Source organism: Gastrolobium bilobum, unplaced genomic scaffold (genome assembly GCF_033153095.1).
Source record: "Gastrolobium bilobum isolate Gb01-03AN ecotype WA unplaced genomic scaffold, APGP_CSIRO_Gbil_v1 utg7534, whole genome shotgun sequence".
Lineage (NCBI taxonomy): Eukaryota > Viridiplantae > Streptophyta > Magnoliopsida > Fabales > Fabaceae > Gastrolobium > Gastrolobium bilobum.
In genome coordinates, this window is record NW_026896607.1 from 73,708 (window position 1) to 91,410 (window position 17,703).

The 17,703-nt window shown below is 36.1% G+C and overlaps 5 protein-coding genes across 5 annotated transcripts in view; 1 reads left to right on the top strand and 4 right to left on the bottom strand.

The window, feature by feature from the left end:
* Positions 1–17,703, bottom strand: part of LOC133300877 (probable serine/threonine-protein kinase PBL10) — an 84,378-nt gene that overhangs the window by 29,187 nt on the left and 37,488 nt on the right. The window lies entirely within an intron of this gene.
* On the bottom strand, positions 1,741–3,627 carry LOC133300883 (uncharacterized). Its single transcript, XM_061500466.1, has one exon. It carries the CDS (start codon positions 3,625–3,627, stop codon positions 1,741–1,743), a length of 1,887 nt encoding a protein of 628 aa, XP_061356450.1.
* Positions 10,689–11,502, bottom strand: LOC133300865 (uncharacterized). The gene is made up of 4 exons (XM_061500452.1): positions 11,451–11,502; positions 11,207–11,325; positions 10,920–11,047; positions 10,689–10,812 (listed from the first exon to the last, which is right to left on the bottom strand). Exons 1-4 carry the CDS (start codon positions 11,500–11,502, stop codon positions 10,689–10,691), a joined length of 423 nt encoding a protein of 140 aa, XP_061356436.1.
* Positions 13,080–13,955, bottom strand: LOC133300871 (uncharacterized). Its single transcript, XM_061500458.1, has 2 exons — positions 13,493–13,955; positions 13,080–13,435 (listed from the first exon to the last, which is right to left on the bottom strand). Exons 1-2 carry the CDS (start codon positions 13,953–13,955, stop codon positions 13,080–13,082), a joined length of 819 nt encoding a protein of 272 aa, XP_061356442.1.
* LOC133300872 (CBS domain-containing protein CBSX3, mitochondrial) lies at positions 15,022–16,317 on the top strand. The gene is made up of 5 exons (XM_061500460.1): positions 15,022–15,282; positions 15,367–15,445; positions 15,866–15,939; positions 16,022–16,082; positions 16,175–16,317. Exons 1-5 carry the CDS (start codon positions 15,022–15,024, stop codon positions 16,315–16,317), a joined length of 618 nt encoding a protein of 205 aa, XP_061356444.1.

Genomic DNA, 17,703 nt, shown 5'->3' on the forward strand with positions numbered 1-17,703 from the left:
AAATAATCTGTAAAGCAAAATCCTTTTTTAGAATACCGGATGGGTGATATTTTTTGAATACCCACCAGATGGAAATATTTTTCAACATTTTCGGACAAAAATACTTTTACCAATATGCCGCTTTCGCTGCTTCTCTCTCTTCTACCTCGGATGGTGCTCACCTAGCACCAATACCGACACGGGACACGGGATACGATACAACACGACACTCTGACACGTTAATTCCAAAAAATATTAGATTTTGACACGTTAGGACACGTTTTGATATTAAATAATATTTTTAATTTATGTAGTGTATATTATATTTAATATTTAATAATTTAACAAAAAATGAATCTAAACTTATAATATTCATAAATTTTGCAAAGAAACATAAGATATCCCAAATATTTATATTAAACTCAATAAAATGGTAATCGTAATCCAACAAATCTAATAGTTGGAACTAAAAACTCAACGCAACGCAATCTTTGAACCTTTTTTTTGAATTTCTATAAAACGTGTTGGAGTGTCGGAGAGTGTCGGAGTGTCCGAGAGTGTCGGGAGGTGTCAGACACGACACGTCAGGATTTTTGAAGTGTCGGTGCTTCATAGGTGCTCACAGTGTTGCTTGTTGAAGCTGATGATTTTACTTGATGATCCTCGGATTTTTTTTTGCCTGAATGTTTATTTTGTTTTCTGAATTTTATTTTAATTTTAAATTGGAAAAATTTTAGATGAAAATGATGGTAAGGTTATGCACCTTCACAATAATATTTTACAATCAACCAAATATAACATTAGTAAAATTTTCAGAAATATTTTCAGAAATATTTTGATCTACCCAATCAGGAAATTTACTCTCATCATATTCCTGGGAATCGTGATTCTCGGTTAATTTTTTTTCCTTTACCAAACTCCTCCTAAAGTATTATAATTGGAAAATATCAACCTCATGTTATAGGAAATAATAAATTTTTCCTACACACTCAAAAAGTTGGCGTGAAGCCCACTTCAATTATTTTTTTCTTTTCCTGTATAGTGGAATCCACGTAAGTTTGTGAGTGTAATATGAGATATTTTATCTCATATTGCATAAGAAAATATAATCTCGTTATAATTAGAAATATTATTTTGCAATCCTCTCGGGTCCCAAAATGCGGGCAGGACGGTGCCGTTGTGATACAATGGTATATATATGTTAAATTATATTTCCAACTTTTTATACGAAGAGGAATTTTTGTGTGGCTCAGTTTGTTTAAAACTGTAGAGCATCCAATACCAAAAATGGGATGAGAGTTGTTTTCATTATTGAATGAAGGATTCAATACCAATAACCGTTTTGAAAGGGAACATTGCATCGGATTTGGAGCACTTGCATGCTAGTTTATGAGAAAAGACGTGTTCAAATCACCTCCCTCAGTATTCTGCCGTCGACGTGAGAAGCCCATATATACTATAAAGTATCATGTAATCTAGTTTACAAGCAGATTTCCCGTAATTTTCTGCTCTGCAGATAAGTCCTGCATAGTTATATTATAGGGCTTTGGTTTCCTCCTGTAACGTGAAGGATTTTTTTGTAAGAAACAGATAAGTTAAATAATACTACTAAAGACAGTGGAAAAGACATTTTATTCAATGATTTGTTCTTGTCCGAGGTGATTGCATGATGGCAATCCTCTTCCCTGTATTATATTACAAAAGTATATAAATATATGCTGATAGCATCAACACTTTTTTTCACGTGTTACATTCATGTTATCAAAGATGTGAGATCAATGAGTTACGAGTTTCCGCACTTAAAAGTGAACTACTCTCTTCCGCAACCAAATTTCTTCCATCTTGAGTTCTCGTAACATCTTTTCCAAATCGCATCTCCATCAGAATCATCATTTTTCCTGCAAGAAGCTTCTCCTTAGTTGCCGATCTTTGTAATTTTCCAGAAGTGGTTTTTGGAACGCACTCACTCTTAACCAAAACCACCCATCCAATCTCTATCTTCTCTTTCTTCAAAACAGCTTCTTTAATTCCTTGACAAAGGCTCCTCAAGACCTCAGTTTCGGTGTCCTTATCTATTCTCTGCATCTCTGCCACAAGTGCAACCGTTGTTGAAACTTGGAATGCTGCAAGGCAACCTCCTCTTAGTATCTGTGGGTAACTGTTATAAGCTGAAGTCTCTATGTAATGAGGATGAAACTTTTGACCATTTTGGAGCTTGATAACATCTTGACAGCGACCAGTGACAAAGAGACACCTCTGTTCTCCTATCACGATTCCTATATCTCCTGTTCGAAGAAAACACTTTCCAACCATGTTTCTTAGTCTTCCATGAAAAACCTCTCTTGTTAAAGAAGGATGACCAAGGTAGCCAGAGGCATTGCTTGGCGACGAAACCCAAATTTCTCCTTCAATACCATCCTTAACTGGCTCAAGCGTTTCTTCATTAACAACCATAATTTCCACGTCTTCCTGTTCCTCGTTCTTACTCTGTGAGGAAAGCCTTGCAACTGGTAACAGCTTGTTGTAAGTTGGAAAATCTGGAAAGGGAGAATGGTTATCAAACCTCCACGCAGTGGAAACAAATGTACCATTCTCTGCCAACCCGTAAGAAGGAGAGATAGACGAGGGTCTTAGCCCGAATGGCGAAAAGGCGTGAACAAATTCTTCAACTGAATCTCTGTAGATGGGTTCGTTGATTAGTATAAGGTTGCTCAAAGTTGATAGATTTATAGGTAAAGTTCCTTTGTCTATCCCTCCACGCTTGAGCACAAGTGGCAATGTGAATGATGGAACAGGAGTGCATGTGGCCTTGAATTTTGACATTAACTCAAGCCAGAGTCTTGGGCGTTTGATGAACGCAGTTGGGGACGTGAGAACACACGTAGCACCGGATACAATTGTTAGTAACAGAAACATGAGGCCACAATCATGGTATTGAGGAAGCCATGAAACAATAGTGCTGTTTGGATGAAGATCATAAGCTTTTCTGGCTGTCCTAACATTATGAGCAGCTGATCCGGCAGTGACAAGAACAGGTTTTGGAACACCAGTGGCACCAGACGTGTACTGAACCAAATAAACCTCGTCTGCTTTGCAACCACTGTATGTTAAGGAATCACAATTATTTAAATTAACGTTACCATGTTTGATATCGTCTATGGAAATCCAGCGCATACTTTGTAACAAGTGAGCAAGCTTCTTGTTGTTATGGGAGGAAGACACATAGTGTCCAACACTTGATATGTAATCGGGGTGAGCTATGGCAGCTTTGGGCTTGGTCTGTGAAATCACCCTTATAAGGTGGTGATAGTTATCTTTAGCAAAAGAAGGGTGAGGAGGGACAATAGGGACGCTCAAAAGACCAGCCCTCTGACACCCAAAGATGAGCTCAACTAGGTCGAGTCCTGGTGAGCAAAGAACAAGGACGGTGTCACCTCTTTGAAGGGAAACGAGTAGCTGAGTGGAGATGATTTGAACGGAGGTATTGAGTTGGGAATAGGTGAGGGGAATGGATGTGTCCAAGTCTTTAGCCCAAATGAAAGCTGGCTTGGACTGGAAGGCTGGTAAGTTAGCCCACACTCGGAGGTATAGGTCAACAACAGGTTGGTCGGGAAATGAAAGATCATAATTCTCGTACTCGGATTGCATTTTTAGTTTGTCTCTTGCGTCGCTTGCAAAAACTAGTAGCCTGATTAGCTACATATTTATAGTTACATTATTTTGGATGTAGATAGATGCTTGAATTGCATGATCCAATCGTAGGTGTGATCCAATGTGAAGATTACGATAACTAGAAGGGGGAATAAAGGGATATTTGATTAGCATATCCAACTGGGCCTTTCGGCTTTATTAACAAAAATCGTCGCGTTGTTGTTGTTATGTGTGTTCGTGGTATTCAATACCATAGGCCGTTCCGCCAATAAATTTTCTATTTAAAAGACAGATTATCTATAACATCTGTATGGCACCTGAAGAGAAGAGAGAAAATAAAATAAAATATGAGTCTCATATATTTCAGTTAAAAAAAGGTATTCTAATATATTATAGAATTGTAAATAATCTGTACAAAGGGTTCTCTATTTATAGAGAATATTTGACTTAATTTTAACCTAATGGGTTTGGCCCAATACAACAAATAAATGACTAAATAATAACTAAATAATTATCATTTACGACACTCCCCCTCAAGCTGAGGAATAGATATTTATCATTCTCAGCTTGCTAGTAAGTTCTTGAAATCTGTCTGAAGGAAGCTCCTTTGTTAATAGATCAGCTAATTGACGCCCAGTGGGAATGTATGGAGTGGTAATCAACCCGCTATCAAATTTCACTTTGATGAAATGGCGGTCAACCTCAATATGTTTAGTCCGATCATGTTGGACTGGATTATGAGCTATACAAATAGCGGACTTATTATCACATAGCAGCTTCATAGGTCCCTCACATTTTATTTTGAGATCATCAAGTACAATTTTCAGCCACAGTAACTCACAAATGCCTTGAGCCATAGCTCGAAATTCAGCTTCTGCACTTGATCTGGCAACCACATCTTGTTTCTTACTTCTCCATGTCACTAAGTTACCGCAAAGAAACATGCAATAACCAGTGGTAGAACGACGGTTAGTCACGGATCCAGCATAATCAGCATCTGTGTAGACTTCTAAAGATAGATTGCCATCACGTCGGAATAACAATCCTTTACCAGGAGTACCTTTAAGATACTGAAGAATTCTCTCTACTGCCTGCATGTGTCTTTCTTTTGGATCGTGCATAAACTGACTGACAACACTAACAGCATAAGCTAGGTCTGGTCTAGTATGGGCCAGATATATCAATTTCCCAACTAGCCGTTGATATTGTCCTTTATCAACTGCAGGACTCTCTTCTTCATAGCCCATCTTGTGATTCTGCTCAATAGGAGTATTAGAGGGTTTACACCCGAGCTTTCCTGCTTCTTTGAGAAGATCAAGAACATATTTCCTCTGGCTGATAAAAATTCCTTTGCTTGAATGAGCTACTTCTATCCCTAGAAAATATCTCAGTTTCCCAAGGTCTTTGATTTCAAACTCAGAGGCAAGCTGTGTTTGCAGAATCTGTCTCTCCACAAAATCATCACTTGTGATAATAATATCATCAACATATACAAGGAGCACAGTAAGCTTCCCATTTTCGGAGTGCTTGAAGAAAAGAGTGTGATCTCCTTGGCTCTGTCTGTATCCTAAGGTCATCATAACCTTAGTAAATCTTCCAAACCAAGCACGAGGTGACTGCTTCAATCCATACAAGGCCTTTTTTAATCTACAAACTTTATTTTCCCCCTTCACAGAATCAAAACCAGGCGGGATTTCCATGTAGACTTCTTCTTCTAACTCACCATTGAGGAAAGCATTTTTCACATCAAATTGATTTATATCCCAATTGTAATGGGCAGCAAGGGATAACAAGATTCTCACTGTATTCATCTTTGCAACTGGAGCAAAGGTTTCTTCATAATCAATGCCATAGGTTTGAGTGTAACATTTGGCCACTAATCGAGCCTTATATCTCTCAAGAGTGCCATCAGAATTATATTTCAGGGCATAAACCCATCTGCACCCTACTGCTTTCTTTCCGTTGGGTATATCAATAACCTCCCATGTTTTATTTTTCTCCAAAGCATTCATCTTTTCTTGCATGGCTTGAGCCCAACTCCTATCTTTCAAGGCTTCATGTACTGATTTTGGGATTGCAATAGAATCTAGTGCTGAAACAAAGCTTTTGTGCTGCACAGAAAGATTAGCAGAGGAAACAAAGTGGGAGATAGGGTATTGAGTACAAGAGGGACAGGAAGAACAAGTTTTCTTGTGACAAGATCTTTTTCCTTTTCTAAGAGCAATAAGTAAGTCATCAGAAGTAGAAGCAATGGGTAAGTCATTAGAGATATCAGAAGAAATAGACAAATCATGAGAGGAAATAATATTAGAATCAGAAACAGGAGATTCAGGAGACTCAGAAGAAATAGGAGATTCAGGACTTACCAGTGGTTCAGACGATTGAGGTTGCTGGTGAGACAACATGGGTTGTATCTCAGGTGTATTTGAAGGTTCTGACACACCAGGAGCAGACACACTAGGAAGAGAGAAGATTGATCCAGACTCAAAGAAGGAAGGGGACGAGTTTTTTGAAGAACTATTCTCCCCCTGACGATGAGGACCCAGGAAATAAGATTCAGATTCTTGAAATGTGACATCCATAGAAACAAAAAATTTCCGACTTGGTGGATGATAACACTTGTACCCTTTTTTATAAGGGTTATAACCAAGGAAGACACACTTAACGGCCCTAGGATCCAACTTACTCCGATGTTGTTTATGAACATGGACAAAGGCAACACATCCAAACACTCTTGGTGGAAGACTCTGCAATATGGGAACAGAAGGAAAGAAGGAAGTCATGGAATGAATAGGACTGATATTGTTAAGGACCCGTGAAGGTAAACGGTTAATCAAAAAAGTTGCAGCTAATACTGCTTCTCCTCAATAAGAACTAGGAACAGATGTCTGGAAAAGTAGTGCTCTAGCAACTTCAAGAAGGTGACGATTTTTCCTTTCAGCAACCCCGTTTTGTTGAGGGGTATCAACACATGTGAGCTCATGAATCATACCTCTGTCTGAAATGAATTGTGACAGACGTTGATTGACGTACTCAGTACCATTATCAGATCTGAGTCTTTTAATACCCTTACCAAACTGAGTCTCAACCATGTGATTAAACCGAATAAATATCTCTGGTACTTCAGACTTGTCTTTCATCAAGTATATCTATGTTATCCGAGTACAATCGTCAATAAAAGAAACAAACCACCTTGCACCTGAAACACTGTGCACTTTAGAAGGGCCCCAAACATCAGAATGGATAAGAGAAAAAGGTTTCCTGCTTTTAATAGTGCTAGAAGGAAATAACACTCGATGGTGTTTTGCAAATGCACAAACATCACAATGAAAGGTCTCAACCGACTTATTGAGAAACAGAGAGGGGAACATAGACTTCAAAAGACTAAATGGTGGATGCCCGAGACGCTTGTGATGGAGCCAAATCATAGACTATGCAGTAGAAGGATGACGTGTCATTAATAACTGATTTTTGCTAGCATGGTCTGGAATGAGATGATACAACCCATCTTGTTCATTAGCAACTCCAATTGTCTTCTTCGTGGTAAGATCCTGAATAAGACAATGAGAAGGAAAAAATGTGATAGAACAATTCAAATCAGTTGTAAGTTTTTGAGTGGAGATAAGATTAGTAGAAAGCTGAGGAACATAAAGAACATTTTTAAGAAACAAGGAAGGTTGAATTTGAATGTTACCAGAACCAATAACTGATTTATGGGATCCATCAGCTACGGATATAGTATGACTACCAATAGTAGGATGATAAGAACAAAACAACTCAGTACGACAAGCCATATGATCAGTTGCACCAGAATCCAAAATCCATGAGGTTTTAAAATCAGTGCAAGAAGCAAGAAGAGATATAGAACGTGTGCTCTTACCAGATAAGATCGAAGAACTATCATGCTCGGCCATTCTTTAACAAAAGAAGTTAACAACCAACGATAAAATCAACCAAACAGAATATCAAATGACCTCTGATCAGAAAAATAATTACAGATCCAGACAGAAGACAAGAAGTCGAGAAGAATGGTGGTGGTCCAGTCCAAAAACACGGCCGCACGCGCCTCCACGCGCCGGAGGAAGGAGCTGCGCATGGGATTCACTCGCCGGGAAAGGGGCGGCGCGTGAGAGCGCGTGGATGGGCTTTGCCGGCTGAGATTTTTCTGGTGTGGTCGTCCGGTGAGCTCGCACCTGTCTGTGGGTGGTCGCGGTTGAAAAGTCGTCGGAAAGTGGTCCAAACGGTGAAGACAGATCTGATTGGAGGCGGTCGGAGGTGTTTCGGTCGTTTGTGACAGAGAAACAGTGCGTAGAATGATAGATCAGAGGAAAAATAAGGTCAACAATGGTCCCCTTGGTCCAAAAGGTCCCCGGAAAAATTTTCCGGTGGCGGCTGATGGCGGCAAGAGGCAAAGAAATTAGGGTTTTGTTAAAAAAGAAGATAATATGTGCGGAAGCAAAGCCCTCAGATCGAGAGCTTTGATACCAAGTTAAAAAAGGTATTCTAATATATTATAGAATTGTAAATAATCTGTACAAAAGGGTTCTCTATTTATAGAGAATATTTGACCTAATTTTAACCTAATGGGCTGGGCCCAATACAACAAATAAATGACTAAATAATAACTAAATTATTATTATTTACAACAATTTCTATATACATGTAGAATGTGAAATTATTTCTTACAATATGAAAAATATTAATTCATATTTTTATTTGCATTTTTTACGATTAGTTAATGTACACTGCTTGTCTAGTGCAAATATGTAATTATAAGCTTTTAAAATATTATATAAAGGGAAATTATTTTCTCATGCAAAATGAGATTGATTTATCATGTTGTGAGGTATCAAAATTCATATTATCTTTGTCCAAAAAAAAAATCCATATTATCCTTCTTTTTTATTTTTTTAACAAATGTTAGATCCCATCACTTGTTATGTCTATGGTGTTGGACTTCCTCCTTCAATGCTAAGCGCAAGCCCATAGAGGGGTTTCCTAAAAACCCTAAACCCTAGATCTCACCTCTTTATATATTCTTTAGTTGTGAGTGGAGGCTAGGTTAGATGAAGAAAAATATTTGAGAGACTCTTGAGTGATACTTGAGAGATTTGAGAGCAAAACTCTACGCTTTGTGTTTGAGAGATCTCTAGAGAGTTTGAGTGAAACATCTCTAAGGAGGTTTGATTATCACCACTGTTGGAGAGGTTGAGTTAACCACCACATTGGTGAATTTGATAATTTGTAACCATTATTTTCATAGTGAATTTTTGATCTGGACTAGGTCCTGTGAGTTTTTACTTGTTGAAAGTTTTCCCACGTTAAAATCTGTTTATGTTCTCCTTCACTCTCTCCTATTTGCGTTTTTGATTTTCCGCTGCGCTGCCCTGGTGAAGTTCAGGCCGAAGTATTGCCGAGATCCGAGATCGAGGATCTTGCTGATTGACTTCCGCACAAAGGCTGATTAGCCGAGCTTGAGGGAACCGAGTTCCCAACATATGGAATAAGAGATAATACTTCAAGTGACAAGAGAAAAGAGAAACCCTATATAAAATTCAGAATTCCCACCCTAATTTTCTGTTATTTTAAACAATACAATTGGGCCGCGGGCTCAAGGCTCTGAAAGGTCTAAAGTATAGACCTAGTAAAATCTATCTCCCGGCCCAATGGGCCCTACACATGTAGGAAATAGATAACTCGAGCATCATTTAGTAAGCCCTGTCTATTGGGCCCACTTATAAATAACAAATTTTGAATGCGGTATACTCACACAGTCACACACACACATTCAAAGCAATAAGATCATTCGACCACCAAAGAAAGAAAAGAAAAAAAGCAATTCCCGCATCCATCCATGCACATCAAAACTAAATTTAAAGCAATAAGACCGCTTTCTCTCTTTAATATGTCTTGAAAGTTAATAGTTGAATAATGCACTAAACACATAAACTAATGTATTGCAGATTTAGTCAAGTTACTAGGTTAAGAGAGCGTTTACTTAGAATTAACTAAACCCAATTATAGTCAGGTTAGTTTGTGTTTTTAAGTCATCTTTTAAAATAATTAAAACAAGATATTTTACTAAATATTTGTAAGAATATATACACTTAAGATGATCGGAGTAGATTGAGCTTAATCAAGCTGAATTTTTTTTTCTTTTTTGGAGTAGGCACGCCTATCATATGTATCAACTTTCACCCAGTGTAAGAATAATTAATCCCACACTAAATTTTAATCTTTAATTTTCATGCATTTAACGGTTATAATATTTTAAGAATTAATAATTAATTAATGAATATACTCTAATAAATTATAATCGTTAGATATTCAAAAATTAACGATTAAAATTTGGTGTTAGACTTATTATTCTTACACTAGTGTAAATTAATCTTACCCCTATATATATATATATATATATTCTTACTGATACTTACTTTTCAAAAAATTTCCACAAATATAAATGAGTTATTTAAATCGTTAAATTAAGCTACATCTATTAAAATGTTTAGGTATGATTTTATTTTTTATTATTAGGCAAAAGTCCCCATCAATGAAATAAATTACATGCCATCACAATAAATGAGTTTTACACCACTTATCAAAAATCTGAGTTCATGTGTTATTCCATTTATATGCTATTATACTTATTTTTTTATGAGGAATTACAATTAACACCAGTTAATATTTTAAGTTAGTCGATGTTTATATCTTTAAAAGATTAGAAGACAAAGTGCAAATATGAAAATTATATTGTAATACAAGATTTTTACCAAAAAAGTTTGTATTGTAAAACAAAAAATATGTAACAATTTTTTATTTTTTGTAAACGAACAATACATGTCCAGTAACATACACAACAACATGACAACAAGATTACTGTGCCAAATTTAAAATTAAGCCGAAAGGCTTACCAAAAAAAGAAGAAGCCGAAAGTGACTTCATGGTTTCAGTGGCTTTACAATTTATAGACGCCAACCTATAATCGTGGATATATATAGGGTGAAAGGAGACAAACAAACACTAATTATATATACAGGGTGAAAGGAGATAGACTCATATCAAGCACTAATTCCATCTCTTGATGATCCCAATTTGGCTACGTGAAACTGTGATGCATATTTATTGAAAGCAGCTTCCGTCACTGGAGGTTCATTCAGAAATGCCCAGCTACTCTTGGTCCACCTGCGCTCATCCAACCATATGAAAAACATAAACTTTGTATAATCCAAATTGAAGGAATTCATAAAAGTTAAGCTAATTGTGCAATTATAATCCGCAAGTTAATTTACCAGTCATTTTTCTTGATAAGATGCTCCAAACTTGCGTCAACTTCCATACCTTTAGACTCCTCCTTCGTACGGGCCAAGTGCACCATACTTGACTTATGCAACTTATTAGAAACCTCGCATTTGCTGGTCTGTATATCCATCATAAATAATACGAAATTTATTACTAGCTTTTTTTAAAAAAATACAAAAAAATAAAAATAAAAATAAAAATCTGAATACCCACACAAACACACACAGAAGGAATGAAAAAAAACAAAGTGAGGTTTGTAGAGATGTTAATCTCAAACCTGAATAGTCTCCGATACCTTGGAAACAGCTTTGAGGTGTTCTTCCTCTATCTCCTTCTTTGCTCTCCAGAAAGCACTAATTTCTTCTTTGGTAAGCGACCGGTTCCTTTCAAGTGTCTCTGAAACAGTAAAAAGATTTCCCCTCATCAGAAATCACAATTTTTTTTTTTTCTTTCTAAACTCGACCAAAAGGTGAAGCAAAATAAACAAAATACGTAAAGACATTAGTACTAATTATCGGTACCTGATTTAGGATCCAAGACGTGAGAGTCCCATCCTGCCATAAGAGAACCCATTGTTGTTGACTTTCTTTCTGTTAACAAACTTACTGACCAATTTAGACTCTGGATGTATATATAGACATAAGTGCTGGTGTAGTGACAAAGCTTCGGTTTCTATTTTGTTCTGATCTCTTGGCAAATTTTTTATTGTGATGAATGGACAAGTGGATCACAGTCAAATGTTTCGGGTGCTAAGTGATAATGCTGATGGAGCTTATCCTCCGATTACGATAAAGATCCTTCGTCTAGTTTGGGCATGAATTAATAAATAATTGAATATTCTAAGATTCATTTTAATTAATGCAGCCCACAGACTTAAGAAAACAAGGCGGCTACAACCCCGCAGTTTTTGGTTTTGAAACTTCTAACTCTTCCTGTGGATCCTCTTGTGTGTGGAACGATCCTAATTATACAAGAATAAATTAATAGTGATGAAGGATGAGGGAAAAAATAAATTAATGCAGGTAGTCACAAAATTATCAAAAATGAGTTTATTCATAAATGATCAATATCCTATCACATATAGGCAAACAAATTAATTTAATGTTTTTTAATTAAAAAATTATAAATTTAATGCAGTTTTGAAAATAATTTCGAATCTAATATATAATGTCACGTCTAAAGTGAGCGTCAGATGTGACGTCCACATTGGGCATGACACATGCAGCCCTGATGTCCCCGGACGTAAATGGGTCAAAAAATTCTATATAATCCCCTTCCATTGTATGCACTCTTCACATCTCTAAATCACTATATATCGTTATTTTCTAAGTCACTAATATACGCTAAAATCCAATACATAATTAAATAATAATAATAGCTACGTAACAAAAAAATTACTAAGTCATTAAAACATTCATAGCATGGTTCAAAATTCCTAAGTCATTATTATTATTTTCTAAATCACTAATATACGATAAATCCTAATATATTCGTAACGCAACACTATAATTTAAACATATACATAGCAGGTATTAAGAACTTATTTATGTTAGCAGTAATTTCAAAAAAAACGAACCCATAAATTATAAATTTACATATATTTACTAGGTTATGCGATTGAACCAGTAATCCACTAATTGAACCAATGAACCAATACCTCGATCTATTCGATAAGGTTGAATAACATTGGTTGAAACACCCTGCTGCGGGCTCGCGTTTGTAAGCTCTTTTATGCTTTGCTACCACTGGCATAACTGCGTAAGTTTGGCTAAACCAGTTTAACGGTCATGACTTTCTTCGTTGTGGCCAATGACCCTCCTACTCTTCCTTGATAGTTGATACAGATTTATATATTTTGGTAGGAAAGGACAAAAGCTGGACAACAAGTCTCGTTCAAGTATGTGTAATGCCAACCGTTAGGCTTTGATATTCAACCTCTATTTGCCTGTTATAAATGAAGTTTGTTAATTGTAGACCAGAGACAGTTGCAAGTCACTGCATTGTTTATGAAAAAATTTAAATTAAGAAATAACAGTAGAGAGATTATGGATTTGTTAACATGAAAGAAATATCAAAATCCTGGTATTGTGTCTCAAGTGGACGAGACTGTATTTGTGTTTTTATTTTGTTACATATATAATCCGGGTATCCTAATCCTTTCTAATATCTCCGCAACTGAATTTGCAACCATGACGACGAGGTTTGCGAGGGTTATCAGGATCAGAGTCGCTTGGTTCCATCAAAAGACCTCTTAGGCATCGCCTTCGAATCATGGGCCGGTGAGTTAACCTCTCTGTCCGATTAATGTTTACTTCCGCCTTTTGGTTTTCCAAACGTGGCTTGATGGGTTCTGCTGGCCGTTGGGGAAGAATCACACTAACGCCAGGGTCTCTTTCAGTGATTGAACCATGCAACAAAAGAGAATTATTCATGCTCTGTATGTTACTATTGACATAAGCCTTACCCACTTCATCTTTCTCCGTTGAAGTGCTAGGCGAGTTTTCCTCTTCCTCAGTGTTCTCTTTCGGATTATTCCTGTAGGCTCGGTGTATGTGGATTGAACCATTTTTCCTAGCTGAGTGGGAACCTGTTACGTGCATTGTTGCTCCTCTGTTGTCACCAGCCAGAGTTACCACACTAACTGTTTTGTCATCCATGGGTTGTGTTGGGTGAACAAGATTTAAAATATCATCATCCTTCATACCTTTTTGCTGAGGTGGCTTTTCATCGTTGGATATGCTTGATGATACATTCCGCGTCACTGAGTCTGCTGATGCTGAACTCACTACTTTGATCTCTTCGCCTCTAGCATTGGATGTTGTTGCAAACATCATCTTTCTCTCTACAGTTCCTTGAGCTTGGCTAGGAAGAGGCTGTGGTGGTACAGAAGCTATTCCAGGAGGCCGAAATGGTGGCCGTTGAATGGGTATTTGGGATGTAGATTTTGGACGACGAGATTGAGATCCAGTGAAAGGACATGATATCCAAGGGATCCTAAAACGAAATTGCCGCTTTTTCCGTGGCATGGATGATGGATGGTGTCACAACTCACAACAGGTTAAGTTTTTTTACCTCATATACTATTCTGGCTGAACTTAATACCACAGATTGCACTGGCTGTCTTTATATACACAACTAAGAATTTATACTTTGGATGCATTGTAGGACTTTCATTATATCTTTTGGGTTGACTAGACCAGTTCTTATTGCTGAGCATTTCACATTGATTCCCTTGAAAACATCTTCAATTGTGCTTTCCTTGGACTTGCAGATTCATGTTTTAATCAGATGTTTGCCAACCATTCTTGTCGGGCGGAGGAAATAAACTTCTTTTACCTCTCACGGAAGAAATTCCCAGCATATACTTAGCCTCCTTGAAGCTTACTGAGTTCGTGGTTTTGGTCATTCATTCACGTGTTGGGAATTAATTTCATTGAACTAAACTTGGAAAGTTGGAATAATCATTCGTAAGTGTATATTGTTCATGTTCAGCAAATAAATGCCAGGCCGCCAGCGCATCATTCAAAAGGTTCAGCAATTACACGTGAAAGCAACCATAAAGTTCCTTTCTTCATATTCTTCCTCAAGAAAAGAATTCAGAGACTAAATGCAATCATGAAGTAAACTCTGGCACCAAGCTATTCTCGTGGCAGTATGAAATACCAAAGGGTAGTTCCATATATACCTTTGCCGCTGCTAAAGCAGAACCAACGCTACCAATCAACTCCCAAGTATTCCTAGCAGCAACATCAGGGTACGTAGATCCCTACACTAGTAAAATACTAAAATATATATATATAGTTGTCCGAATTTTTGTTATTTAATTTCTTACCTTAGATCTCTCTGCAAGGAAGAACATCCAAAATTTATATGAAAGGAAAATACTGTTCGAGTTAGGTCTTTTATGATTAAAATTAAATCATTAATCCTCCCAATGATTCTCTAGAATCATAAATGAGAGAAATTCACCGGTGAATGTGACATTGTTTAAAACTCTAAAACCATCAATACTTCTATTTCTAGTGGTACCTTGTAAACTATACATTAGCCAGCTCTGTTTTTTATTTTGATTGAACAGAACAAGAAAAACAAATGCTAGGAATTTACCAGAGACTACGACTTCGCCAAAACCCTCCAAGGGCCGCAATATTTCAACAATTCCATGGGAATGGAATCATTAACCCACATAAGATATCTTCTGGTTTTGGAGGTGTCACATCCTCTCCACCCATGCAGCAGAAAGGATTGGAGAATGTTACAGTGTCAGAGGTACTAATGACAAAGGGGGAAGAAAAATTGGGTTCCTGGCTTTGGTGTCGAGTTGATGATGCTGTTATTAATGCAATGAAGAACGTAAGATAGCTCAATTTGTATAAAAAGCTTTCACTGATATTAACTTTCATAACATTTCTTAACAAACATCGTGTAAGGTTTCAGATGGCTGAAAATAATATTGGATCGTTGGTGGTACTAAAGCCAGAGGGGCAACACATAGCAGGCATTGTCACAGAAAGAGGTAGGTGGTTCTAATACCTTTTAATGCCCCGAAGTTAATTAAGATAGAAAAATCACTACCATTGAAAACTGTTAGAAATCATGCTCTAGAAACTGAATATTTTTAATTATTTAGGAGTCAATTTTTATTTCTGTTTTAATGAGTTGTTAAGTAGTGAGCAGTTATTTTTCTGCTTTAATAGGTAGTTACGAAGTGAGCAGTTTTCTTTTCTATTGATGAAAAATTATGTAGTCGTGAGCAGTTTCTTTTTCTTATTTTTCTTTTTCTTTTTAAGTTGTATTGTTATGCATCAATAAACCAGTACTTCATTTCTTAATTATATTTTTCATCTCCAAAACCAACAAAAACCAAAGCTTAAACGTCTTCTAACTCAGTGAACTAAACTGAATCTCTCTGTTGGCTGCATGCATGACACCGCAGATTGCTTGAAAAAAATAGTCGCACCAGGAAGATCTCCCTCATACACACAAGTTGGTCAAATAATGACTGATGAGGTTATTTTATGCTCTCTCATTTCCATTATAGTTAACCCAACCCAGCTTTTTCATTATGATTTATGAGGTTACCTGTAAACAGAACAACCTCATAACGGTGACCTCTGACACAAACATTCTTCAAGCAATGAGACTTATGATAGGTAACTCTCCTGTTGGCAATTTTCTTATTTTGATAACTGGCAATAACACTTGAGTGATCAAATGTTAAAGAAATATGACTATTTTCTTGCAGAGAATCGCATTCGGCATGTTCCAGTTATAGATGGGAAAATAGTCGGTATGATTTCAATTGTGGATGTGGTACGAACAGTGATGGAGCAGCAAAGTGGAGAATTGAAACAACTAAATGATTACATCAAAGGAAAATACTATTAGCAAAAGAATTCAAGCTCGAATACGGATTCGGTGATACCAAATTCATGTACCAAAACAGAATACACCTTTATATTTAATAAGTTGAATTTGAATATATTTGTTTACTTTTCTAGTGACTACAGGACGAATAAAGCTTTTCATCAGGACGAATGATCGCCGTTTGTACCAAACATATTTTCGTAGCCTTACTTGGAACTTTTATTTCGTAGCCCCCCCACCACACACACACATGTAGGAAATGATCATTCGATATCTGTGTCCAATTTTGAAATTTGACACAGAATCTTATCCGTTGATTTATGTCAATCAACTGTTATTATTTATTGCGAATTAAAATTAATTAATAAATTTAATTCTCAATAAATGATAACCATTGATTGGCGAAAATCAAAAGTTTTGATTTGGTGTCAAATTTCAAAATTTGACACCGGTGTCAAAGAATCCTACCCTATATATATATGGGTTATGTTTATCTCATTTTACATGAGATAAACAACTTTTTTACACACACAAAAAAGGTGGGGTCCTACCACTCTTTTTTCTCTCTCCTCTTATCTGTGGGTCCCACTTATACTTTTATTTCTACAACATGAGGTAATTTTTTTCCTACAACATAAGAAAAATATATCCATATATATATATACATATATATATATATATATGGGAAAAATGTTTCTGCAGTTAATGCAGATAAATTATCTACATTTATTTTCAAAACGACGTCGTTTTGGTATTGAAATCTTAAAAAATTATAAATATAAAGACTATTATAACCCTGAAATAAATTAAAATTACAAAAACATCATGATTTCTGCCAAAAATGACGTCGTATTGGGCTTACTGTAGATAACTTATCTGCAGTAACTGCAGAAAAAGCGAACCCTATATATATATATATATATATATATATATATATATATCAGAAAAATATTTCTGCAGTTAATGCAGATAAGTTATGTGTTTACTTTCAAAACGACGTCGTTTTGAGATTGAAAGATTAAAAAATTATAATTATAAAGACTATAATAACCCTGAAATAAATTAAAATTACAAAAATACTATGATTTCCGTCCCAAAATAACGTCGTATTGGGTTTACTGCATATAACTTATTTACATTAACTGCAGAAAAAGCGAACCCTTTATATATATATATAGGTTTATTTTTTCTAAAGTTACTTTAGATAACTTTATCTAATTTTCATCGAAACGACGTCGTTTTGGGGCAGAAATCATGGTGTTTTTGTAATTTTAATTTATTTCAGGTTATAATAATCTTTATCATTTTAATTTTTCAACCCAAAACGACGTCGTTTCGATAAACATTTGACAAAGTTGTCTAAAGTAACATTAGATACATTTTTCTTATATACATATCATATATATA